We start from the raw sequence: 25,632 nt of genomic DNA, 5'->3' as shown, positions 1-25,632 counted from the left end.
ATTTGACTCCCGCTATTCATACATATAATTGTAGGTATAATAATCATTGTTCATAACATGGACCAGTTCAGCCAGTATTATGAGTAACCCCGCCCCTGAGAGAGAAAGACTCCGCCTCCTGGTGTACTCTGGTACTGAAGGTTCATCAGCAGGTTCAGACCAACAACAAACCGTCACCGAGGCTGATCACACTGTATCACGTCCTATTTGTTTCAGACGAAAAACCAGACTGATCTGAACAAACATGCCGGTGAGTGAATATTTTCTCCTGCTATAAATCATTTTATTCTGTTATATTCTTGTACTTCGTTTGTTGTGGAGAACTATTGCCAACCCTGGTTATTTGTGGTTTTAAAATAAACTCGATGTGTTTTTTGTTGTTGTGGTTAGATGTTGCAGATCAAGTGTGTCTGACAGAGAGCTGTTATAAGGTTTGATCAGCTGATATGTGGAGAGTAGAACATGAAATGTGCAGTGAGGTCAGTGTAGCTGTCAGGAAGATGTTTGGACTTGTCTGGACATGTTTGTGCACTTGTTATTCCTTGCGATTCATTCCTCAGACTGTAGGAGGCACCAAAACCAAACAGTGGCCTCGTCACTCAATGAATAAGTGACGAAAAATAGTGAATGAAATCCTTCAATGAAAAATCATGTGGGTCTCTCCTCACTGCAGCTGGCCAAGGATCTGATGCACCCCAGCGTCACCGAGGAGAGGAGGCGACACAAGAAGAAGAGGCTGGTGCAGAGTCCCAACTCCTACTTCATGGATGTTAAATGCACAGGTTAGGACCTTAGGCCCCTACTGCACCACACATCTAATTCCCAGACTGATGTTACAATGTTTTTCAGTGTCATCCTTTATTCTTATTTCTCTTTTATTCTCACATTTGGATAATTTGCAGGCTGCTACAGGATCACCACCATCTTCAGCCATTCACAGACAGTGGTACCTTGTTCGGGCTGCTCCATAATCCTCACCCAACCACAAGGGGGGAAATGCAGACTCACTGCAGGTGAGGAAAATGTCCCAAACTGCTACTTTTAATTACTCTATATATAAACAAATAAGTCCAGCTCACGGTTTTGTCAATGCTGAGATAATGAAATTGTTCTTTTCCGTCTCCCTAGGCTGCGCCTTCAGACGGAAATAGCCTCCTACTGACCAGACGCACCTGTGCATCCATGACAGGAAGGATGGGAAAATGATTCCTAGGCTCACACTCTATGTTTATGATTTAAATGTGATAAGAGAAAGAAGAGACATCGCCTCCATCTGTATCTTGATAATGTGGTGTGAAATTAAATTCCCCCTGTGGGGTTGAATGGGGTAGAGTAGGTTAAGGGAACTGTATTTACATTCCTATGTGCTCAGATTGAATTGTAAGTATATCAGAATGATATAGCAAGGCACATGATGTAGTATTGATTACTACTTTTACCAAGACGATCATGTTTCGTGTTTGTAATTATCAAAATAAAAAAAACAGTCAAAGCACTCCAGATTTCTGTAAAACATTTATTAGACTGACATAAGAGGGGGTGGTGAATGTAATATTTCAAAAGAGCCATAATCAGATGTGAGGCGCTGCTCATGGCCCTGGCACAAGATGAAGCCACGACGACCATCACAAACAAAAAATAATAATAAAACATTTTGAAGAATTAACTGTCTAGTCTTATGTGTGTTCTTTGGTCTTGAGATTTCCCCTGGCAAAAAAAAAAAAAAAGTGGTGTAAATGAAACAACCCAAACCCCATTCCCACCCCCCACCCAACGAAAAAAAAAAATCAAACAATACGACTTTACCTACCGTTATTCTACTATATACAATAAGTATCCATGGTTGGCAAAACTTAACCAAGCTTCCAGTGGTTTGGGGTTTAGCTCGCTCATGTAATACAACATATTGTAAGTCTAGTTAATATTGGCTACATGATGGCATGTTGTCGGCGATGGTGCAGGAGGCGTCGATGAGCAGGTTGTGCTTGAGGAAAGGTCGTTCATTCCATGGCATTGATTCCCACATCCCATGAATAGAGATGAAGTAAAGTGATGCACTGTAAATACTCTGCATCTTCAACATGTAAGCTTCAGCATAATCAGGCAAAAATCATGAATTTTTACTGAGGACCATGTGTCTTGACTTGTTTTATTTCTGAATGAAACCGTTCCATGAGCCCGGCTGTCCATCTCGCACACAAACAGATTGAAGAGGACGCTGCTGAGACAGACGAGATGATTGTAGCCTCCTGAGGAGTTAGAACACGATCAGAAACTTCATGACTTTATGTCACCACTGGGTGGCACTTCAGAGCCATACTTGTGCAGACAGAGAGAACCCCCCCAGCACCATCTGTAACCTGTGTATTAATAATAATCAGACAGAGGCTTTAATGTATGTGCATATAAAATGGAAAAAATGAGCCAGTTTAAGTGGTTGAGTGACCGAATCTGAGGTTTCTTTTGGTATTTTAATTTGCCAGTTCTTTTCTAAACGAGTGGTCTAAAAAACATTTCTGTAATCGCAGCTGGAGATAAAAAAAACAAGTGATGGTTTCAAAACGGCTTCCCATCCCCCCAAAAATTAAAGAAAAAAAGTTGTGCCTTAGAAAAAAAAAACTTTAAGGGACAAGCATTAAGTTAATCCCCCTGGTACATGGGGGGGGGGGGGGGGGATTTTACAGCTCGAACTGTGGAATGGAGTCGAACATCTAATGGAATGTGACGTGACGTGACGATCTCGTCCTCTCCAGTTTCCTCTCTGTGTGTTTATAAGCTGTTCAGTTCCTGCAGGGTCTGGTCCAGGACTTGGTGCATGCCCAGATTCTCCTCTTTGGCTCTTGATAAGTTCTCTGTTGAGGGAAAGAAAAGTGACAGAGTGAACCTCAGCAAATAATACTGTTCTCACAAATGCAATGTCATGCTAATTCACAATGTGGGTCTGCCAGAAGGCTTCCCCTGAGGAACCAAACAGAGCACTGTGTAACTAGACAGTTGATATGCATGACTACTTTGGGTAAGTTGTGCCACATGCAAAATATTCAACCACACGCTGTGTCGTCCATGCATGAACAGCAGACTCTTAGTATGGAACCGTATACGGACTTATTAGAAGACTTGTGTGCACTGTGGAGGCATTTACTGTATTAGACGCTAGATCGTGGACAAATTGATCTATATAATCAGAAACAATCAAAAACACATTCGATTTAAGGGTTTTTTCAAGGGTTAAGGGGGATCGGAAAACTGCATTAATTCACAGCAAAACCAAAGTAAATATCACCAGAAGAGCTCACCTTGTATAACTGATATTCAGATGCACAATGTACAGTCACAACAAATAGTACAACAACAAACTGCTGGTTGCCTAGTTAGAAAAATAACAGTAAACTTTGTAGGAAACTGAGGCTATGGGTTCAATATTTCATTATTCTGTGATACAACAAGCTATATGCTGGTACGGATCATCAAGAACAGAGACATAAGCTGCAAAGTAGTTTTTAATTAGTTATTTTGCATAGTAAGATAAGCAGAAGGCACATATCGTCCACAGAGGGAAGACGAGGAGTCCAAACATTCAGAGAAAGTCAGGAAAAAGTGGAAGTGAGAGGCAGAGAGAAGCAGAGCATCTACAGAGATGTCATGTCATTGAGGGCATGGTCCAGCTCCTCACTAATGGCTTTGTACTTCAGCTTCTGCGCATACAGTTCATCTGGAGGTCAGAGGTCGACAGGAAGTAAGGGCAGGTGTCAAGGACAGCGGCGACACAAACAAGCCAAAAGCGGGACGAGAACGAGAGACAGATGGAGGCAGAAAAAAGCAGAAGGAAGGAAGGAGAAGACAAAAAATAGGTCAGGCTTATTGTTTTAAAGATGCAGAAATTGCTTGGAAGAAAGAACGATTCATAGCTAATTATGTCAGTTCTCGTGCTACGTGAGCTTTGAGCATTTTAAACCACTCTGATTGTCACATAAAACCGCTCCAATAACAATATAAACTCAGCTGCCTGACACCTAAAATGTGACTACTCTCTACAACATGGCCGACACGCAGCCGCTGTCCTTTGGAAACAAGGACCTTTTATTAGCTTGTCTTAGGTAAGAAGTTTCCATACATTTGGCAGGAAAGCCTTTCCTTTCCACAGAAAATGTTATGCTGAAATTGGACATTCCTTCCTGGTTCTGTCAAACTGAACTATACCATTGTGCATGTTATTAAAGTCTTACCCACAGGAAACTGTTAAACCATCTACTGGTGATTCATCAACAGACATTTCCTAAAGCACTGACCCTCAATGTAACCTTGTGACCAGATGACGGTGTATTTTGGTTCTAAGTGGAGCAAACCCCGCAACATTACATTCTATATAATCCAGTTGCACTGGTCTCATACCTTCCAGGTCATCGATGGACTTTTCCAGTTTGGCCACTGTCCTCTCTGCAAACTCTGCACGGGTTTCAGCCTGACGGAAACACAGACACAATGTCACAGGGTGTGCGACAATGACCCTCTCTACAAACAATATCTTACTTAGTCTGCAGTGAAAGATGTATATTATGTACATTATATCTCTACTTGTTTTTTTCCTCTATTTTATACTTTAACTTTTCACGTGTTATCCTGTCTACCTCATTCTGAGGTAGACATCTGCTGCTGTAAGTGAGAAGTGAATTTCCCCGGTGTGGAATCAATAAAGTTTATCTTATCATATGTTTCACATTTTAGTTTTGAATGCATGCACATAATTAACCCAATAAAATAAAACTGGGGTTGACATGAGTTGATAATTTTCTATTTTAAAAGTTTCATACAGTGTAGGACAATAGGAAGTGATGATGACATGCAGCAAATGTCATTAGATTCAGCTGAAAGTCCATTAACTTGATTGTAAAGTCCTTAAGAACCTTAATTTATGTGGGACATTGCTCATTTGTCTATCTCTATAAAAAAGTATACAGTGCATGCTCAGAAAGTGTGTACTACTGCCACTGGAGGGAGTTGTCTTTGTGAAATATTCTCTGCTGTGGAATCACTAAACTCAAGAACTCACCTCCTTCAGTTTGTCAGTGAGAACTTTGATCTCCTCCTCATACTTGTCTTCCTTTTCTGAGTACTGTTGATAGAGAGAGACACACGCAGAAAAATAATATAATTAGCAAGCAGATATTGAAAAAACGCATGCCCGCACTTGCTCTCAGCTATCACACATTACAATTAGTCCATGAGCCGTAAAACCGCTCCCTGTAAGGAGTGACATGCAAAAAAAAAGGGAGGGAGCAGCACAATAGAACAGAGGTGTTGGCCGGGCCTGACAACAGGTTGAGCTATGATGTCAGCCTTGGCAGGCCTGACTGAACAAAGCGAGAGCTCGTATCACTGAGGGAGCGCGGTCATGTGGTAAGCCTGGCATGCTGTCATGCCGCCTGTCTGCGCCCAGGGAGGAAACACAGCGAACAGGAAGAATGTGCTGCAGGTCTCTGCTGGCTGACAAACGAGGGCTGGTCTCTTGATACATTGAGATTTTTCGACTAAATAAGCTGAGGAGGAAATACAAGGATAGGGTTTGTATGTAAGGGGTCGGACGATATAATACTATAATGAGTTTAGAACAATACCCTGGTGATGTGGTGTCCCCCCCCACAGTCACTCAAATTACTACCAACCGTGCCACAAAAACAGCCCAAATAACAGGCTGCAAGGACGTGGAGATTAGTATGTGCCTGCTGTTCGTTAAATACTGCTGTATAAATTTAGGTTGTTTGTGAAAGAGGGCTGCAGTGTGAGTAAACTTTGTCTTAATAGTAGCTAATCTGATACAAATTATATGTTTTACAACTGAAGCATATTGAAGAGAAACATTACGTTTGTCAGAGTCAGTGAAGGCATCTTAACTTGGTAAACAAGTGGTTTTTCTTTCCCAATTTGTGGCGTATATATATATACAGTAGCTTCGACATGAAGCCATGCTTATCTTGAACAGTACTGATAAAAAGAGTCTTCCTATCTGGAAAAACTCCAGGAGGGAAAAGAATAGAAATATTAATCCTAAATGTAACAATATACTTGGTCTATGATGAAGTTCAGTCTCACCTTCTCAGACTGGGCTTCTAAGGATTTCAGGTTGTTGGTCACATTTTTCAGCTCCTCCTCCAGGTCACTGGCTTTACTGTGGAGATAATCATAGACACATGCTTGGTTTTAATGTAAAAGGAATGGGAGGTGAGGGCACGTGCTACCTATGTGCGTAGTTCCATTTGAGAAGTCAGTGGGTTTACCATTCTGAGAGCTCGGCCCTCTCCTCGGCTCTCTCCAGCTCTCCCTCCAGGATCACCAGCTTACGAGCCACCTGGGGTGAAGAACATTAAAACGTAAAGCTAGGGTTGGTATTCCTGGAAATGCCAGCAGTAGAGCAGGCCACACTTTGAAAAAACGCAAGCAATACATCCAACCCCCTCCCAGCGACCCTCTCGTCAAAGCTACGCCCCCAAAACACATAAACGTGTCGGGACTTGCTCACTAACGTCTGGCTTCGTGACTCCGGTCATGCGCAGTGAGAGCAGGGGCAGGGTGCATGCAGGTAGGCAGGTCAGTTAGTGACAGACAGGTACGCTGACCAATCATTTCATTCGATCCCAATTAAATGATTGGTTGTGTTTATTACAGTTTTTTTTCAGACGACTTTCTTTATTGATGGCTATCAGGACGGGAAGAGGATTTCAACAAATAAGAGAAACAGATTATCAACCCTCACTCTAAGGGGCTGAAGGCACAAAGTAGTAGTGGAGTGCATCCCGTGTTGATAATGTCAGTGTTGTTCTTAACAGGCTCCTGCTCACCTCCTCATATTTGCGGTCAGCCTCCTCTGCAATGTGTTTGGCCTCCTTCAGCTGCATCTCCTGAATCTCCATCTTCTCCTCGTCCTTCATCGCTCGGTTCTCGATCACCTTCATCCCTCTGAGTGGAGAAGACACAGTGAAGGTCAGGTATGAATGACTCCAAATGTACTGAACGTACAAATGAACCTTCAGATGATTTCTTTTGTGAAAGCCAGGGTGTTGCAATAAATGAGGTAAAACTTGATCTCACATTATAGCAATAACAAAAGTTCCAATCCACCCAGCAGGAAATGCAACGCGGGTGTCTAAAGGGAAATCAGGGTTTATTTGTGTTCTGACCTCTCGCTCTCGTCCGCAGCCTTCTCGGCCTCCTCCAGCTTCTGCAGTGCTGTGGCCAGTCTCTCCTGGGCTCGGTCTAACTCCTCCTCCACCAGCTGGATCCTACGGTTCAGGCCTGCTACATCTCCCTCCGCCTGAGTGGGGGAGTCGGGGAAGAGAGAAGTTTAGTCATTTGTTCAGCTTTAAATCATCCAAACTGATCTCCCCATCCCCCTGTTCCCACCCATAAAACAGGGAAGAGAAGGGAAAGGCACAAGAGGGCAACGGGGGGAGAGAGACATGGACCACGGCCAAACATAAAATATGAAGAAAAGAAGGGACAGACATGTTTTACATGTTTGCTCAGCAGCAACTATTAAACTCTTGCTTTCTTTGTTTTATGGCTGATGAGGTCTCTGCAGGAGCAAGTGGGTGAGTCAGAGCTTTTTCTCGGGATCAGGGGAATCTGCAAAGTCTGAGTTTCCTGGATCACTGCCACCACCAGTCAGGAGCATCTCATTGATGCTGTGCAGCAGTCTCATCAAAATAACATGAACAAAACGTATCATCACATATCCCTGGTCGTTACAAAGAGTTACCTGACATTTGTGGAAGTGGTTTAACTGAACCACTTCCACTTGTATTGTTTTTTAAATAATGTTTTGTAAATAAAATGTAAATGTAATAAATCAATTACAATTTAGATGCACTCAATTCAACTCCTCCCTAAAAAACTTTTTGTATAATGAAGACTTTCTCCCAAGTGTGCTGATATTATATAGAAAAATAATGAAATAAAAGCTATAAAAAAAAAGTGACTAAAATTTAAAATAGATTGGAGAACAGTAATTCAAATATTCTTAATTTTCCAACGTTTCATCACAACAGTGCATCTTCTTTTGAAAACCAAGAGAGATGGATGACGTATACGAAAAGAGGCAGCTAAAAAAGAAACATTCAATGTAATGTTATTCTGAAAATAACAGATAAAATACCCAAATGTAACCATGGTGACTACAGAGAAATATTTAGCATGATCACTCAGGTCTAAAGCACAGGATCATTCTCTTATCACACTTAAGCCTGAATGGACATAGAGGTTTGACCACAAGTGAAATAAATACTTTCAACTCTGTCATTGCCACGACAGTACGTAAGATACTGTAATCGATTGTTCTTGCTCTATGGGGTTGCTCATGTTTCACAAATCAATATTTGACTCTAGCTAATGAATAATATGTGAAATAGACACAGCGAGAGGATCTTCTTTAGGAGCAGCTTCTACCATGAAATAATCAGTCTCTGGAGCTGAGTCACGCTGGAGAGCGTAAACCTGTTTAATATCTGAAGATCGCAAGACTTCAGATTTAAATGAAACGCTTGCAAAAAACTCAATTTCCAGGGACTGTGAATGCAGAACTGGGGCAAGTAGGGGGGACGAATGGGCTTCTTCTCATCTGCGCTCGGTAAACAAAGGCACAGAGAGGAAAAAGAAAGCAAACAGACAACTACACAGGCATTTCCTCTCTGTCGGTCAGGGAGTTTTTCCAACCACCACCTCCTAGGGAGCCGCATTCAAGCTGAAATCCAGCCCAGTTCACTTTTCAACGTTACCTCACAGAAACTTTTCCCTGTTAAAATCTGAAGTTTACAACCAGAGAGCACTACATAACTGCACTTTTGAACCGTTGTAATACTGGACCATTCATTCAAACCCACGTTTACAGCCCGTTCCGGAAACTGAAAAGCTGAGACATTATTCTGTGCACAGCCGCCAGGCAGCATTTTAGTAGGTCAGTGACTCATTAGCTAGTCATTCGGTGCACAAGTCAGATCAAAAGTCAAAGGGTCTGCCATTGAGTTTACAGGTGCTTGAGTCATTCTGCTGCACATCTGTGCCGATAAAGTCCCTGTAATAAGTGGCTGAAAGGAAAGGGCCGGCATCGAGAAGGTATCGCTGCACAGAGAAGCAAGTGACAGGGAGCTCGGAAACCAAAGTGGAAAATAGTTAAGTCTGTCTGTGCCGAGAATAAAATAGACCTCCATCCACTTCTCTCTTCCATTCTGTCATACACTCAATACTTCAGGAAATGAACACAAGGTTTCCTGCTTGTCGGCTGCTGGCAACCGCTTCTTTAATTTTTCACATTTTCTCCATGTCGTCTAGAACTGCTGACTGGCCACTCACTCTTTCCACCTCTCTTTTTTCTCTCTCTCTGTGTCTCTCCCTCTTTTAGCTCTGTTTCGTGCTCTCCCAGGTCCTGCCCTGCTGCACCCAGAGCTGCGTCCGATACGAGCATTGACGTGTCTTAAAACAACCAGAACTCGACAAGAGGAAAACCTAAACCAACGCAGAATGAATGAAAAGTCGTAAATCGGTCAAAACATCTTGAAATCTCATCAGCGATGTCCCTTTGCATGGGTCCATTTCTGTCTAAACTACATCTGGCCAGGGAGAAATGTTGGACAGAGTTAAACCGGAGCCTGGAATAACAGATAGCGTTACTTCCTGAGACCTGAGAGAAGAATACAGTCTGCCTACAAACAAACACGCCATTCATTCAGCTTTAGGTCAGCTACACTGGCAGCTCAGATGCTGTAATGTATGTCCAGACACACACACACACACAAACACACACACACACACACACACACACACACACACACACACACACACACACACACACACACACACACACACACACACACACACACACACACACACACAAACAAACACAATGCAAACATGCAAACAGAAACTTTCATTCCGTCAATGTCTGCCACACACACACTAAAATTACCAGCGAGCGACCTGCTAGTTTCCTGCCCAGTAAAAAGCTTGTTGTTAAGCAACACACAAACACAAAGTCTGAGCTCATACCACTATGGCGGTAGTATATCTACGCACACAATCTAAAGTGTGCAACCTGATTTATCTGGCATCAGATTTTCACAATCACATGTCGGGGAGGAGGGTCCCCTTATAGACAGAGACAGCCTGGTGTCAAAGTGTTAAAAAAACCTGGGTGCGTACAGTACATAGTTTCATGTCTCTAAATCACTGAGCCATGACCACAGAAGACAATTGTTTTTGCTGTGGATTCTGACGGCGATGCTTGAAATACTTTTCGTGTAGCTGATGGTAACACAAGCTTTTTGAAAAGTTTTGGTAAAGGTCTCAGGGAATAAGAGTTTTCTCTGTCAAATGACTGACATCACTGTAAATGGGGATCTCGAAAAAGGTGGCAGGAAGTTAGCAGCCCGACATCCTTTCACATCCTCCCTTTGATTGTTCTCTCTCTCTCTCTCTCTCTCTCTGGCCGTGCCCCTTCCTTTAGCACCCACTTTGCATTCCCGCGCTGCCACCGCCTTATATGGTAAAACAAACTATGGAGAAGGTTTGTGGTGGAGTATCATGAAGATTGTGGCTGCGAGCTGCACAGAAACACACAAACACTGTGTGTGTGTGTGTGTGTGTGTGTGTGTGTGTGTGCTCTGTTATCAAGCTAGTTTAATATGTAACACCAGCGCTTTCTAAGAGGTGAATGGTATTTTCAGGAGTTGATGCCCACTTAACTGTTCCCCTGGACCAGTTGGTGCCTTGCTAAAGGGCATTTGGCCACAGTGGCAGCCACATTCCTAGAGGATGAGTTTCTTAAATGCTTTGTTTCCAAGAGTTAGATAACAGCATTTTCCTACTACTCTCTGTACTGTACAGTAAAAATGACACTACAGCCAGGAGTCAGTTAGCTTACCTTAGCACAAAGACTAAAAAGTCAAGGGAAACTTCTAGCCGGGCTCTGTCCAAAGGTAACAACATCTGCCTGGCAGCAACATAGACTGTATATAAAGATGAACGACATGAATCACTACTGAACAGATTCTGGCTACAATTATATTTTTAGCTTCATTTCTGGATAGTGGGAGGAAGTGGAGACGCATAATCCATCTTTAAATACAGTCTATGAGCAGCACTTTTAAGGCTCACTAATAAACACACCGACTTAATCTGTGTAAAAACGTTAAGGTTTAACCAAGTCTGATTGTCACTGAAACTCGTAAAATCACCACGTTATTTCTATGCTTTTTTTATGAATACAATTTACAACATAAAATGTGTTAATGAGCGTTGGATGTGCTGATTGGCTACGTTTTGCTATTTAGACACCAACATGCCAGGCTACCTGTTGTTCCTGGCCTTATGCTAAGCTAAGTTAACTGGCTGCTGGCTGTAGTTTCATATTTACTGTAAATTCAAGAGGGTGGTGTCAATCTTATCCCACCCCTCATGTAATTCTCAGCAAGAAAGCAAAAAAAAGAATTTCCCGAAAATGTCCACTGTTCCTTTTATAGTCAGTGCTGTTGGGCCGTTTCCAGCTGCATCGTTAAGTGACATAAATTACAATATGTTAGAATGCAGGACTCTAATGTGCTATTTGTGGTTGACTAATGTTCATTCATCTCCACATAGTGGGCAGGTCTACATTGCATTGAAGATACAATTCTACAGGGAATGACTTAATAAATACCTCTGTGTATTAAATGCATTAGAGACAAGTGAAAGAGGAATCCAATTACTGGCTAATTCTGGGGCAGTGGGCTAATAAGCAGCACAATGCTGTTGAGGTTTCAGGGTAAGTTATTCCTGACACCACCACACGCTACTCTCAATGTGAACATGTGTTATCGTTTCCCAAAGAGATGTGGCGTGCAAAGACAGATGCATACAGTGTGAGCGCAGCCTGTCATGAGGTATAGACGATGAAGAAGATGGGTTAGGATTAAACCTCAAGAAAAACATAACAATGACTTTCTTTGTGCCATTTTTCCTACAGTATGTTTTCTGATTTCCACACAGATTGTGGGCTGGTTTGAGGCTAAGTGTCAAAACCTGACAAGGAGTTGACTCCAACCCATTTGTAGAATGACAAATGACACTATCTGCAAACCTAACCAACAGCTAAACATTTCTGGATTCAAAAGGATCCTTTTGGTTTTGTTGGAATCTCCATAAATCCTAATGACGCTTTTGGAAAACAGAGAGAGTTAAACTGAGTCTCTGGACAAATAAAGGTCAGCTGATTTAACTACATGCAGGTCAAGTAAACATCCTTCCAATAAAAGTTTACACTTCTTTCAGGGAAGATGAATTCCACTTCAACTCTGCAGTAGTAGCACTGACATGTAGGGATCCTGCTTTGACAAAAACATCCCTGACCATTTAACGTCTCACAGAAGCATTGAAATGGTTCAAACACCAATTTCCAATCTGTAAATGCTACTTAATGACATTTCGGCAAACTCGCTAGTAAGGATTGTACAAAAATATTCTACTGCCCGCAACCTTGGCCTGCATAATCAGCTTAGCCACAAAGCCAGTTACAGGGGAGTGTTCCCCAGAATGCCAACCACTGCCAAAAAGCATCAACATGTGGCAGTTATATTTGGAAAGTTGAGCTACTCGTGGGGAGAAAGTCCAAAGAAAACAGTGACACCAGGAAGTAATTCTTTCCACTGAAACTGTCGGACTGTTGGAGCAGAAAACTTTGGAGCCCACTGAGCACAGAAAGCAGCGAATGGATGATACCTTCAGTACATTTTTGACAACCTGGTGAGAGGCTCTACTTAGGATGAGCATTATGTCTGTTTTACTTTCAGCGACTGTATGTTGGAAAGAAAATGTCATTAAGGTGCTGTAGATGCAGATGAAAAGACAGCAGATGCTTTTTACAGAGAAACAGATAGTTTTGCCAAACTTTTACTTAAGTTGTTCAACACTAACTGGAACCACCATTAAGCATCTGTAGGAACACATAATAAGTCCAGCTCGCGCTTATCTTCCTGTTGATCAGGGCCAGAGCTCAGGGACAGGAAGTGTTGGGAGTAGAAGCACAGGAAGTGCTGGACTCGAGTCGGCAGACGACATCCTGGGAGGGACGGCCTTCCCAGAGCAAATACTTCAGTGGAGCCCCACTTCCCTTTTAAATGTGGTTTTAGATGTGGGTCATTATACCACAAACTGTATCACTGCATGCAATGTGGTAAACACTACATGTCACAATGGCAACCAGTATGTTTTCTGGTGACAACATGAACACAACAGAACAATTTCAAAAGAAGGAAACAGATACTTGTGTTGATGATCATTTGACATTCATAATTATTTAAATCTTTTAAAAGGTTTTAAACACGCACAACCAGCCAATCTGGTGCATCTATGCTGCTCACTGAGTCCTCAAGAGTTGTCAATGAAGCACAAAAGATCTTTGGTCTGACTCTCGACACTGGACCCCCAACAGCAAACAACTATAACGACTGTGAACAATGTGAAAACTGAACAGCTTGTTGAGGGTAAAGGCCATAAATAAAACTCATCTAAGCAGCTCCAATGAGCGATTCAAGACAAAGTCATGTCTCTTTAACCTCACTGAGCCTAAAAGCATTACTGAGCAGTTGAGTAACGTCTCGAGGCAAAAAAAACACTTTATAAATAACACAAAGCAATTACTTTTAGTTTTTAGTGAGAGATGTGGCTGAGTGTTGTTGTTTTTTGCCTGTTGCCTTCGCATTTTCAAAGAATGATTCACTACCTTAACACACTCAGCAAGATTCCTGTTTTGATCTCCCCGTGATCCTATGAAAGAGTTTTTGTGCCAAAGGAATAACTGCAGGTTGTCCTAATTATTCACATATGGCACCACACCAGTGCCGCCACACAAACGCAGCGCTCTGTTTCACTGTGAGCGCACACGCAGCGAAATGTGTGACAGCTGGAACTGCTTTTACACATCATAGCTAACTAGGATGTAATGGAAGAAATAAATTTGATATTTCCACTCGGCAGATAAAAGATAGTTTCAAGCATTAATAATCAGTTTAATACATTTACAACACACTATAATGTTGTGGTACGCAGATACAAGTTTCTTAAATGCCTAATAATATAGTTGTCAATGAATTAAACTACTCATAACTGTATCTATAATCTATAACTGTACATTAGTATATACAGAGTTAACAATGGCAGTGGCAAGTCTTAATTATATTAGTGTATAGTATATATTCTGCTTATAAATGATGAATGAGGGCATTTAAGGGAAAGTGTTAAAGTTTGTGCTTTGATAACTCTAACATATAGAGGTGATTTACACTGTTATCTTGTATGATGTGTCATGTTTTTTAAATGGTGGAGATATAGCTTTAGGAATAGTTACTAAAAATGTAACTACACTCATGTCTGCACGTTTAAAAATGGCAGGAAGTGGAACATTAACCTCATTTACCCTCCGAAATAAAATGAGGCGTGTGACTTACTTTCGCATTTACTATCTCTACTTTAATGCTCTGGATTCTACAGGTCGTACAGGGATAATTCACTGAAGACATTTACAGAGAGAAGAAGAAGAAGAACAGACATCCATCGACCAATCACAACATGCCATTACTTTACGTTAAAGTCACTCTACTTGATATGTGCCAAGACAGTTTTGAACTCAAAAGTTAGGAAAAAAGAGTTGTTTTAAAATAATGATTATGAATGCTACCAGTGTAAATGTACAAGTTAATTATCCACAAGCTGAGCGAATGCCTACTGTCAAATTAAAAAAGTGCCATGTTACCTAATAGTTAGTCTGTAACAAAGGGGTTATTCCCCCAGCCTTCCTCCTCCTTTCATCATCCATGCTGCCATATCTTTACAGCCACACCTTCCCCTCCCACTCTCCTTCAATCTCTCCACTTGTCCTGTCATTAACCAGCTCCTATGCAAAAGGATATGGCATCGTGCGCCATAAAGCAACATGTGAAACGAGTCAGGACTGTTATCTATCTGTGCAGCTCAGCATTTGTCTGTTGCCTCCACCTTCTCTGTGTAGAGCCGTAAAACTCTGAATGTAGGTAGAGTCAAGAGACAGGCAGGTGACCGAGCTGGGCCAACGCACAGAAAAAGACAGTCGAGTCACTTTCAACACAGCCCTGCCTGTAGAATGAGGAAACCCCCACCCTCGTGAATAGTTACAGGCCTGGTTGTGCAACTGCTGCTGATACTGAAATATAAACGTATAAAAGGGCTGCGACTATTGACCATTCATTCATTACTGATAATTGCACTAATCAGTTTGGCCTTTAACTGTCAGGAAATATTAAAAAAATGCTAATTACAAGTTCCCAGAGCCCAAAGAGACGTCTTCATGTAACAAACCACAACAAAACACAACTATATTCAGCTTCCACTCAGGCTGGGCAATAAAACAAAACCATTTCAATTCCAATACACATATATATATTACATATGAACTGTGTAATCACAGCGTGGAAGTATAACACAAAGTCTATCTATCTCCCATTTATACTGTTTATAACGTGTTCTCTGCTCACAAAGAAGAGTTGAAAACCACAATGTTCACTCAGGAGCAAAAATCAGTCTTTAAACTTAAAAGAGATAATAATTTGACATGTACTGTGATAATGGTGATTAAATCCTGAAATTATTTTTGTCGTGATAATATTTTCAGCCATATCCAGTCAGCCCTATGGAAGACTGAGAAAACTGAAAAGAAAGCTGTGACCAGTGTTATTTGGTTTGAAATAAATGTAAGCACTTAACCTCTCCTATAAATATCTGATTCGATTCAGTCACTCAGCTATAGATGAAAATGGAACTTTATTTTTTTTTCTTTCTTTGATTCCCTAATAACAGAGTAGACTACTTCTAACTCTGCGGCCGTTATCCTCCTCTCCTCTGGGGATGGCATGGCAGAAATTCAGCTGGCACACATCCACCCTGCTGAAGTGCCACTGGGATTAACACTGGCTCCCAAACATTATCACATCCATCTAAACGTTGGCAGCAGCGCAGCATCATAACACAAACAACGATTAATGGCATGATTGGCATTAATAGGAAGTGATTTGCTGAGTCTTAATAGGTCAATTGAATTAGGCACAGAATGTCTACGTGGTCCACATTATTCACTGTAGTCCCACAGAGGCCTGTAAATGAGGCCGCACTGCGCATGCGCACAGACCTGCAGGAATCCAAACTTTTTTTTTTTTTTCATTAGAGACCAACGCCTTTGCATTGTGGCACAATCACGCCCGCGAATGAATCAATAACGCGAGCACAAGGGCCTGAGAAGCGGGTGAGAAGAAGTGAACGAAAGTAGGAGAAGCTGTAAAAGAAGGGTGGTGAAAGAGGAGAGAAGGACTTAAAGGAGAGAAAGATTTGTCTCACTTTCTCTCGGACCTCCCGTTCACTGTCCAGCTCTCTCTGTAGGACCTGCGCCCGGTCCTCCGCCTCGTCGGCCTGCTGCTGCAAACACTGAATCTTCCTCTTCACCGCATCCAGAGAGGTCACACCTGCCATTCTTCACTCTTTACGCACTTGATTTAAGACTACACGTGGAAAAGTAACCACACAAAACAGTTAAGACTACTTTAAAGTTGTGCAAAAACTCAAACACGTAAGCTGCTGCTCCCTGATTATTCGGTCTATGCGGAATGTTACGGTAACGCCTTTGATCGTTTGCTTTGAAGATCGAAAAAGGCAAAAAAAATATATATAGCGATCTCCGTCCGGGGCCAAAGTCTTTGGAATGTGAAGGATTCGTTGAAGTGCAACAAAGGTTATATAACCAGGAAGTGAGGGTGTCCAGGTGAGGTCCAAAAGTTTCTCCTGATCTGAAGGAATGTAAAGATCATGAGCAGAAAGTTGAAAGTTGTCCTCGGGAATGTGGCAGTTTTGGTCCGGACGCCTGGAGTTTGAGGAGGAGGATTGGGGAAGGCAACGCGGAGAGGAGAGCAGAGAGCGCCAGACTGCGAGACGGAGGAGGAGGAGAGAGATGACTGGCACTATGAGGTCAGAGAGGGCGGGGCCTGTGTGTGTCTGTGTGTGCGTGTGTCTGTAGTGTGTGTGAATCTGTAGTGTGTGCGTGTACTTGTACTTACATTTTTGTGAGGACCATTTAAGAATAAGGACATATTGGAAAAGTTAGGATATTTTGGACATTACGGTCTTCGTAAGCTGTTTAGGAGTCAAGATTTGCTTTTAGGGTTAGGGCGTATTCATTATTTATAAAATGTAAGTCAATAGCTCTCCATCCACATACCACTTAGTAACCAAATCATATCTCTGACTTCAAGGCTCAGTCTCTCAGGTGGGATCCAGAGTGAGTGGTCCAAATTTGTGATTACAGTTACTCTGACTTCTGTTCCCTGTATTCAAAGTGTAGTTCTAGCTCAGCTTTTAAATGAAAGATTCCCAACTTGAAGCTTCATCTTGAAGCGGTTGAGATCAGGATTAACGTTACGTCTTTTAGTACCGGACCAAGACGGCTAGGTTTAGGCATCTATGTCTAGTGGTTCGGACGATCGGTTGGTCAAGGCATTATGACGCAGACGAGCGATTTTAGTGGGTAGACCAAAAGAGGGCTTTAAACTTCTGACCTCTAGGTTATTTGTTTCAGACCGAGGTGGTTACGCTTAGGCATTATGGTCAAGTGGTTAGGGTAAGGGCCAGGGGTTAGGGTGGGGTATATAGTTGTGGGGGCTGAGATTAGGATACGCATTTTGCCAATGAGTGTCCTCACTAAGATAGAAGTACAACAATGTGTGTGTGTGTGTGTGTGTGTGTGTGTGTGTGTGTGTGTGTGTGTGTGTGTGTGTGTTTGTGTGTGTGTAAAGGCTGATCCCTGTGACTGATGTGATCACTGCTACAAGACTTTCAAGAGGAAAAAAGAACAGCCAGGATGAATTACTTTCAGTTATTGTAAAGGCGCAGGGCCCAGAGTTTAGATGTCACACACAAACCTCAACCATTTCAAACTTGATTTGACCATTAAATTTACCTTTCCCGTCTTCAAACTTTAAAGTTGCCACCCTGCACGACAGTTGGACAGGATTGTCCAAGTGGGTGTAAACTAACTTTTTTTTCTAGTTACATATTAGAGACATGTCTTTCTTTGTGACAAAAAAATTGAAATGAGACAATGGTAAAAGTGAACGTCACCTCCTGGTTAAACTGCATAAGCCTCACAGACCCTATATGTGACAATAGGGGATATGATAAGATAATAGTGAAGGGTACAAAAAGGAAAGTTTGAGATTCCGTGACATGGGCTTAAAAGTATATATAAGTATATATACTGAAAGTAAGTCAAATAGTAGCAAGACTTTACAGTATAGAAATACCAAAGTTAGGAAGTGTTGTACTACATAGTTTCTGTACACATTCTAAGTTCATTTGTAAGTTAAATCTTTAAATCTGCAATATCATCATACATCATTCTGTTTTTGAGGAACTGTTTGTCTTGGGGGGGCAGAGATCAGCAAACATCATCTATCACCTGCCTGCTCATGGATTATGTCCATTGTGTGGGTGTAATTCAGGTTTATGCTCCATCTTCCATGTTTCTCTGCCCGAGCCCTGCCTGTGTTTACCCTCATCCTTTCCCATTCACTCCTGAGAGCAAACATGCCGCATGCATGATGGCGGGTGGCTGAGCAGGGCGGCAGATCTCAGATCAGCTCGGCTCAGTTCAAATTCTCAAATTCAGTCCAGCTGGTCAGCGCGAAGAAGAAAACCTCTCACAAATCAATCTCATCTGCTGATTAGGTCTCTCTGTCTGATTTGCCCCTTGCACCGGAAAAGCTGGAAGCATTGATTTCATTAGACACAGGATTGTGGGGCTTTCTGTTTGCCTTAGCTGCATTCCTCACATACCAGAGCCCCCCCCCCCCCTGCCTGTTCTCTGCTTTCTCTGCCCGGCTGGCCACCACAGTCCAGCTCTCCCCTCAAACAGTAACTGTTGCTGTGAGGAATGTTGTTATAGACACCTGCATGGTGACACCTATATGCTGTGTCTTAATATTGGGACCCAAAGACAGACACTTTGTTTTAAACGGGCAGTGAACTGGGCTAACCTAAATATGAATCGACTGCTCGCTTGTCGGGGTCTTTGGCTCACTGTTCTGCTTTCCCAGCCCCCTCCAGGTTTCCAGTCTGGTCATGCTCCCTCTGTGTGAATTCAGATGTGTAATCACTTGACTGCTGCCTCTAATACAGTGACATGTGGAGGGGAATTCACGGAAGCGGAGTCGAAAGGCTTCACAGGCTGGAAACTTCAAAATCAGGGGGCTTCACTTTACCAGTGTTGTTATGAAAATCTATTCTTAACTGAACATTGGTCCTGATAGAGCTCACTCAGGATGGCAAGCTACAACTGGTCCGTCTCAAACCACAACTTCCAACAAGCCCTTGCAGTCTTCCAGGGGCCCACTTGACCCACTTTGCATGGGGCTTCTCAGAAGTATTCTCAGAGTTTATTTAATCACAGCGTGAGGATAATCCAGCGTGTCTCGGCCTTCGACTCTGTGTCTGTATGTCAGACACTTCCCCTCTCTTTGTGTGTAGGAAAACACAGCATTTCCAAGGGATATCCTCTGCCAGACTCAAACAATACCACATCTTGGTGGAAGCTCCGAGAGGTTTTCTTGTATATTATTTGTTTGTGCTTCTTTCTCTGCTCATGGTTTGTTTAGTAATCTAATTTGAACAGGATTAGTAGCTGTTGCTATTAAAGTTTAATTTCACTTCTAAACTGGCATAATCATTTTTTTATTCTCCTCTTGAACCTAACAAATTCCCTAAAAATGACTTTTCTTTAATCTAACCCCCCTCTCTCACACACACTGTCTTACAAATACACACACACGACTGATCACACACGCCTGTGCACACATGTTAAAAAGCCTCAGAAACAGCCCCTGACAGACACAGCTCTGTGGTTTGTGGTGCGGCCAACAACCTATAATATGATCCTTTTCCACAGATGGCAGCTGATTAGCCACAGAAGAACTGGATTTTTGAATGTTCTGCCACATAACTGATATTTGTCCACACACACACACACACACACACACACACACACACACACACACACACAAACACACAAATAGTCTCACAAAACTCAAGTTTAGTTTTGATCTGATGAAGAGGACACAGTCATCCCACTATAACCTTTTCCCATACCTTATTTATACTTCTCAGAAGTAATCAGGCCTTTTACTATAAAGAAAAAATACTACAGTGTAAAAATAGCCTGTTATAAGTACAAGTCCTGATTTTGAGTTAAACTAAATATGTACTCTGCAGATTTTAAACATCAAACTCAATAAAGTGTGTTTTAAGGCCTTGTGATGTGAAACAAGTCACGTGTGGCTCCACACAGAGCTCTGTTAACATCTTATTCACTTCCTCAAGTGATGTCGTTTGAGTCTCTGAGGACTACAAGTTTAAAAATACAAAGAATATGGTGGTGTGGAGTTAGAAGGAAGTGAGCGTACCTGACCTCAGTCGAAAGGGATGGATGCCACATTATCTGCTATTATCAACACACCTTTACCTCCAAGTGAACTAGCAGCAGTCAAGTTGCATTGTGGGTAATGTAGCCACCAGGTTTTGACAAGTGAGAAGAATGCCTAGAATAAGACAAATGATACCTCTTGTTCTGCAGCGTCGGTTTTCATCCTTCTTTTCTAAAACAAACTGCCAGTTGTGAATGTGACAGTGTTGAAGGAGTGTAATGCCAAATCAAGGAAAAGTACAAAGTATTGCAAACTAAATATACGTTAAGTTATCAAGAGTAAAGATACTACTATCTACTAACCATAAAAACTTAATGTAGTAAGACCAGCGTAGCAAACAATGGAAATACTATGCTACCTCAAAATAGAACCAAAGCAGAAGAGAATTTGAGTAAATGCAGTTTCAACACTTGGCACCAGTCAAAACAACACTTCTTCATTTTTGTCATGCTGTTGTCATTAGAGCTTGTGTGCAAGTCTGTACAAATTGTGGGAAGTGTCACTTTGTGTATTCACATATAAATACATAATGTTCATGATTCCTTAGGGCTGACCTGTGTCAGAACTATAAGGTAAAAGGAAAAAGCATGAATGCAGTATATTTTTCTGTTTTTCTGTTAACCCTTGACTGCTCTATGGTTTGCAGGCATGAAGGACCTAAGTTTGTGTGTGTGTTTGTGTGTGTGTGCTGCATGTTGGTGGGTGAGGGGGTTACAGTTTATCCATGTGTTCATCTTTCAGGAGTGGTTGCACAGGAATGTGAGGGTCTCTGAAGTGAAGTGCTCCAAACTGTTCACAATGGATGATCAAAGTAAACCCACAGCTGACACTGCCTCAGAAACTGTCCAGCTGTGGAATAACGGGGCCTGGGTCTCAGAAGTGCTACAAGAATGTGTGTTTGTGTGTGTGTGTGTCAGATCAGGAGACAGCAAGCAATCAAATACAGTGAGTCCCGAGTCCTTTTTCTAATGAGTCAGGAGGATTGCCGCGTCATTGTTGTTTGACTGGTCACTTCATTTCACATTGTCAGTCAAGTGAATTGAAACTCAGTTGACCCCTCCCCCTGTGTGTGAGCATCTGCACAGGACAAGTGTGTGACCCCTCACTCACGTCTGCAGCTGTCTTCTCAGACAGCTCCAGTTTCTCCTGAGCGTCTTTCAGGCCCTCGGAGAATTTGTCCAGTTCATCCTCTGTCTGCTTCATCTTCTTCTGGAGGTCCAGCAGCTCCTCCTCCATCTACAACACAAAACACTGTCAGTCCACACCGTGACCCTAAAGTCTAATGTCTATTCTGTTTTGCTCTGTTCTATTCTGTGCACTGTTTTGACAATTATAAGCTACAAAGCAACTGGATAGATCAAGTCTTTCTTGTTGTTGTGTGTTTCGTGTGTTTGCAGTGTGTGGTTAAATAATGGCTGAGGCCGATTGAGCGTTGTTAAAGCCAAGGTGTTTAAATTCAGGCGTCTGATAAAGCAGCTGTGGCTGATTTGAGAGTCTAATTTGTATTTATGATGTTTGGGGACATTTTAATGGTAATAGTTCACTATCAGTCTCTCATGACAAGAAGGTCTGCTATGTAGAGACTAATCCTCTCTCTCTCACAAACACACACATACACACATTCAGGCTCACAGGGTAAAGTGTCCCCCCCCTAATCAGTGTCCCCCCTCTGAGCCCATGAGGTACTTCTGATAATCCCACTGAACTCCACAGTGTCATTCTCTCCTGGTGTCTAAAAATACAGCTGTTATCAGTGAGAACACACAGACGCCTGGAACCATGGGCCTGATGTGTGTGTTTGTGTGCAGGTCTAATCTCCCATTTGTGTGGCTACATTTGTGTCTCCATTTGCATGCTTATTATGTGTGTGTCTGTTGTCTCCTGTGTGCTGGATAGACCTGTCTAATAGACTTTATGACAGATGTCCGCTGAGACAGAGGCTCCATTAACTCTCTTTAAACGGCTCCTGGAGGGACGGAGTGATGTCCCCACTTATTCCTCCCCAGAGACCCACTCCGGATCCTGGGTGGTCTCATCACCTGAGCCGGTATGGGGGTGTGATGATTTCTCCCTGAGCCTCACTGTAAACAGATTTAAGTTCGACCTATTCTCCCCAAATTCAGCACCTGTTGATCTGTATCAGTATTTGCTGTTTGTGCTGTGTGTGGTAGCGATCAACCATATTGATCAATATGGAGGCTTGGATTTGCTCTTCCTATTGGATAGTGAGTTTCAGCTCTAATTGGACAAATAAAACTTATCCTCAGAGTTTCTCCTGACCTTTTAAGGAGCGACGTGTGTTTCTCATACTGTCACTGACATTTGCCAAATTCTCCATCCAGGCTCTCAGCCATGGCAAAGAAACTTTAAATATTTTCTATCTGAGATACAGCTCAAGTCAAACTAAATTAGCTGTGAGGAATGTAGCATAAATAAATGTGAAGTGTTTACAGACCGTTTCCATAAAGGTATGTCTGGTATGGTATCACTGTTGTGATTATCCTAAGAGCTAGATTAAGAGAGAACCTTAAAAGGAAAAGCAGACAGACGTATATACGCCAGCTCTGCATATTTCTTTTACATGGAGAATTCTTTATTTTACAATAGTTGTCCAAGTTATCGTGAAACCTTTGAGGCTTGTTTGCTCAGTATCTTATACATACATTTAAGATATTATTTGACTTTCGGCTCTTTCTTGCCTGGTCTCGATTAGATTTCACTTATAGCTGCCCACACCACTGACCTGATCTGATCTATCTCCATTTCTGGTCTGCTTTTCTCACCCCCCCACCTGTTTGCATTTGTCCTCTGCCGCCTTCTTGTCCGTCTCTGCCTGCTCCGCTCGGTCGATGGCGTTCTCCTTGTCCAGTTTCAGCATCTGCATCTTCTTCTTGATGGCCTCCATGGTGGCTGCTGGGGTGTGTGCTCCTCTCTGAGATGATTAAGCTCGAGTCCCGTCCGGTCTGGATGTGCTGGTGAGATGCAGGAGGTTCAGCGCCGACGAGAGCTGGAGCCCAACAAAGCTGAAGAGAAGCGGAGAGGGATAGAGGGAGAGACAGAAAGGGAGAGACGGAGGGAAGGAGATAGTTGAGCCCTATATGGGTAGTTATTTAAACTGCAACAGAACCTGCCTCCAGTCTCTGATCACCTCCTCCTCCCATGTTCTCACCCTCCCTCCTACCATCCATCCTTTCTCTCCATCCCTTCACTCACCACTCTGCTCCACGCTGACTCCCTGACTATCACCCTCTCAGGCACACACTCCACCCTATCAAGCCCACCGTCCAAGGCCTCTCTGAGGAATGGTCCTGGCTGCCGCACGCCGCTCGCTCACCGATCTCCTTATTTGGGTCTCTGTGTTTTCACTGAGAAGAGCGCAGGTCCCGTTTCCACATTTAACCTCCTGTCAGTGGATAAAGAGTCGTGCATGCACGCAGCGTCCAACACCTGAGAGAGAGAGAGAGAGAGAGAGAGAGAGAGAGAGAGAGAGAGAGAGAGAGATCCAAAGTTTATAAAGGGAGAGTCAGAGACATAATGAAGGATGAGAGAGTATGAGAAAGAGTTCCCACGCCATCAAAATATTAGCATTAAAACTGAAGGTGTTTGTCTATTTGTTTGTTTGTTTATTACAGGATTTCGCAAAAACCACTGGATGGATTTCCACGGAAAGAATTTGGATCAGGGGGAAGATCCAGGAATTCTTCATCACCGTCTTTAACATTGCAAGAGAGAGCGTTTAAAAAAAAAAATTTTAGTAAATTTCGAAAGAAATAGTGATGACAATGATAATGGAAAAAAACCCAGGTATATTTAGGGGACTGATCTCTATAAGTATGTGCAATTTCCTGTGACTTGATTGAATTAAATGGAGGCTGTTGGGCCTCGTTGGAGCTATAAAATAAAACACAAAACTAGGTTGTATACAAAAAACATGAAAACTAAGATGAGTAAGGATTAAATTAGAAACATTATCTTAGAATAATTTGAATCACTCCACTGTAATACACTGCTGTGATGGTACCTGTGTGCTGTCATCACTCAGCTGTTTGGGTTATGTGGCTCTATATAATCCACACAGCTCCTGAATGGTTGTTTCGAGTCAGATGAAAATATGTGTACAAGTTTGGGAGAAGTTAAGAAGCACCATGTGAAATTGGAGCTGTGAGATCCCTGCACCTGACATTTGAGTTTGGTGAAAACAGATGGATAATCAGAGTTGGTGTGAACAATGGAGGCCTCTGTTCACAGACGCTCATGGAGAGAGAGGTGTAGAAGGACAGAAGGCCCTGGAGAGGATCCCTCGATATTAAAGTATGCAGCCCAATGACAGAAACTAAAATCGACACACATTTATTTATTTGACACACATTGACTGTTTCTTGATACTTTTATTTACCTTTGTAATATGTATGTGTGTTTAGATCAAAGAGTTTCCTCTTCTGACTAATAACTTCAAAAACCTCTCATTATAACTAACGTTTAAATCAGCTAATAAAGATCAATCAACTGGCTCTGAAAGCAGTCACTAGCATCACAAGTTGTCACATAAATTCCCAAAACAACTTGTTAGGCCACATTATTTAAACCAAACCTTCCTGCAAACATGAGAAAAGTTGAAGATCGCCAGGTACAGCATTGCTTCTCCTGGAATAAAAAAGGATTGACATTGTTTATTCACTGAACATTTTATGAAACGACAGAAGAAGGAGGGAACAGCATGTTTCACTTAGATTAGCTGAACTAACTTGACTGCCATCAGATGTGCATTAAATAGTCAGGTGCTAATCAGCAAAGTTCACAGTCTCCGCTGTGACTGAGCCATAAATATCTTCAAGAATACTATAAATAGAAAACAGCATTACAAACAGTCAAGAGGCCCCATTTCTATAATTATATATTTTCTTGTTATGAAAACAATGTGGGCAACCATAGAGGATGGTGTGTAACCAGAGGATGAATTACATCCTAGTTAAATACAGATGTAGCCAAATATAAGAAATAAATGAAACATAACATATTAAATATTGAAAGTAATCAAATGAAATAGGGTTTACGTGAATGTCATTCTATAAAAATCTGTGTTATACGGTGACTAAACAGATAAAATCAAGTTCAA

At 42.1% G+C, this 25,632-nt stretch overlaps 2 protein-coding genes across 6 annotated transcripts; one reads left to right on the top strand and one right to left on the bottom strand.

The window, feature by feature from the left end:
• Positions 1–93: 93 nt before the first annotated feature.
• Positions 94–1,631, top strand: LOC117760671 (40S ribosomal protein S27-like). The gene is made up of 4 exons (XM_034583872.1): positions 94–250; positions 674–782; positions 903–1,013; positions 1,129–1,631. Exons 1-4 carry the CDS (start codon positions 245–247, stop codon positions 1,149–1,151), a joined length of 249 nt encoding a protein of 82 aa, XP_034439763.1. The 5' UTR covers positions 94–244; the 3' UTR covers positions 1,152–1,631.
• Positions 1,503–23,764, bottom strand: tpm4a (tropomyosin 4a). Of its 5 annotated transcripts, XM_034583864.1 has the most exons (10): positions 23,730–23,764; positions 23,308–23,539; positions 21,627–21,752; positions 7,176–7,309; positions 6,837–6,954; positions 6,276–6,346; positions 6,091–6,166; positions 5,051–5,113; positions 4,393–4,462; positions 1,503–2,852 (listed from the first exon to the last, which is right to left on the bottom strand). In XM_034583864.1, exons 2-10 carry the CDS (start codon positions 23,419–23,421, stop codon positions 2,770–2,772), a joined length of 855 nt encoding a protein of 284 aa, XP_034439755.1. In that variant the 5' UTR covers positions 23,422–23,539; positions 23,730–23,764; the 3' UTR covers positions 1,503–2,769. The 5 variants fall into 5 exon arrangements, with proteins under 5 accessions (XP_034439755.1, XP_034439754.1, XP_034439758.1 ...); XM_034583863.1 differs by lacking the exon at positions 23,730–23,764 and having other exon boundaries at positions 23,308–23,613; XM_034583866.1 differs by lacking the exons at positions 1,503–2,852; positions 23,730–23,764 and adding an exon at positions 3,483–3,712 and having other exon boundaries at positions 23,308–23,636.
• Positions 23,765–25,632: the final 1,868 nt, after the last annotated feature.

This window comes from Hippoglossus hippoglossus, chromosome 4 (genome assembly GCF_009819705.1).
Source record: "Hippoglossus hippoglossus isolate fHipHip1 chromosome 4, fHipHip1.pri, whole genome shotgun sequence".
NCBI lineage: Eukaryota > Metazoa > Chordata > Actinopteri > Pleuronectiformes > Pleuronectidae > Hippoglossus > Hippoglossus hippoglossus.
Note: the sequence above shows the minus strand (reverse complement) of the source record. Positions and strands in the feature narration are given on the sequence as shown.

Coding starts and splice junctions, on each gene's coding strand:
- tpm4a (XM_034583864.1), bottom strand. CDS start 23,421: ATGGAGGCCATCAAGAAGAAGATGCAGATGCTGAAACTGGACAAGGAG. Junction 21,753..23,307: donor CAGAGGACAAATGCAAACAG/GTGGGGGGGTGA, acceptor TTTGTGTTGTAG/ATGGAGGAGGAGCTGCTGGA. Junction 5,114..6,090: donor TAGAAGCCCAGTCTGAGAAG/GTGAGACTGAAC, acceptor CTCTATCAACAG/TACTCAGAAAAGGAAGACAA.
- LOC117760671 (XM_034583872.1), top strand. Junction 783..902: donor CATGGATGTTAAATGCACAG/GTTAGGACCTTA, acceptor GATAATTTGCAG/GCTGCTACAGGATCACCACC. Junction 1,014..1,128: donor GAAATGCAGACTCACTGCAG/GTGAGGAAAATG, acceptor CCGTCTCCCTAG/GCTGCGCCTTCAGACGGAAA.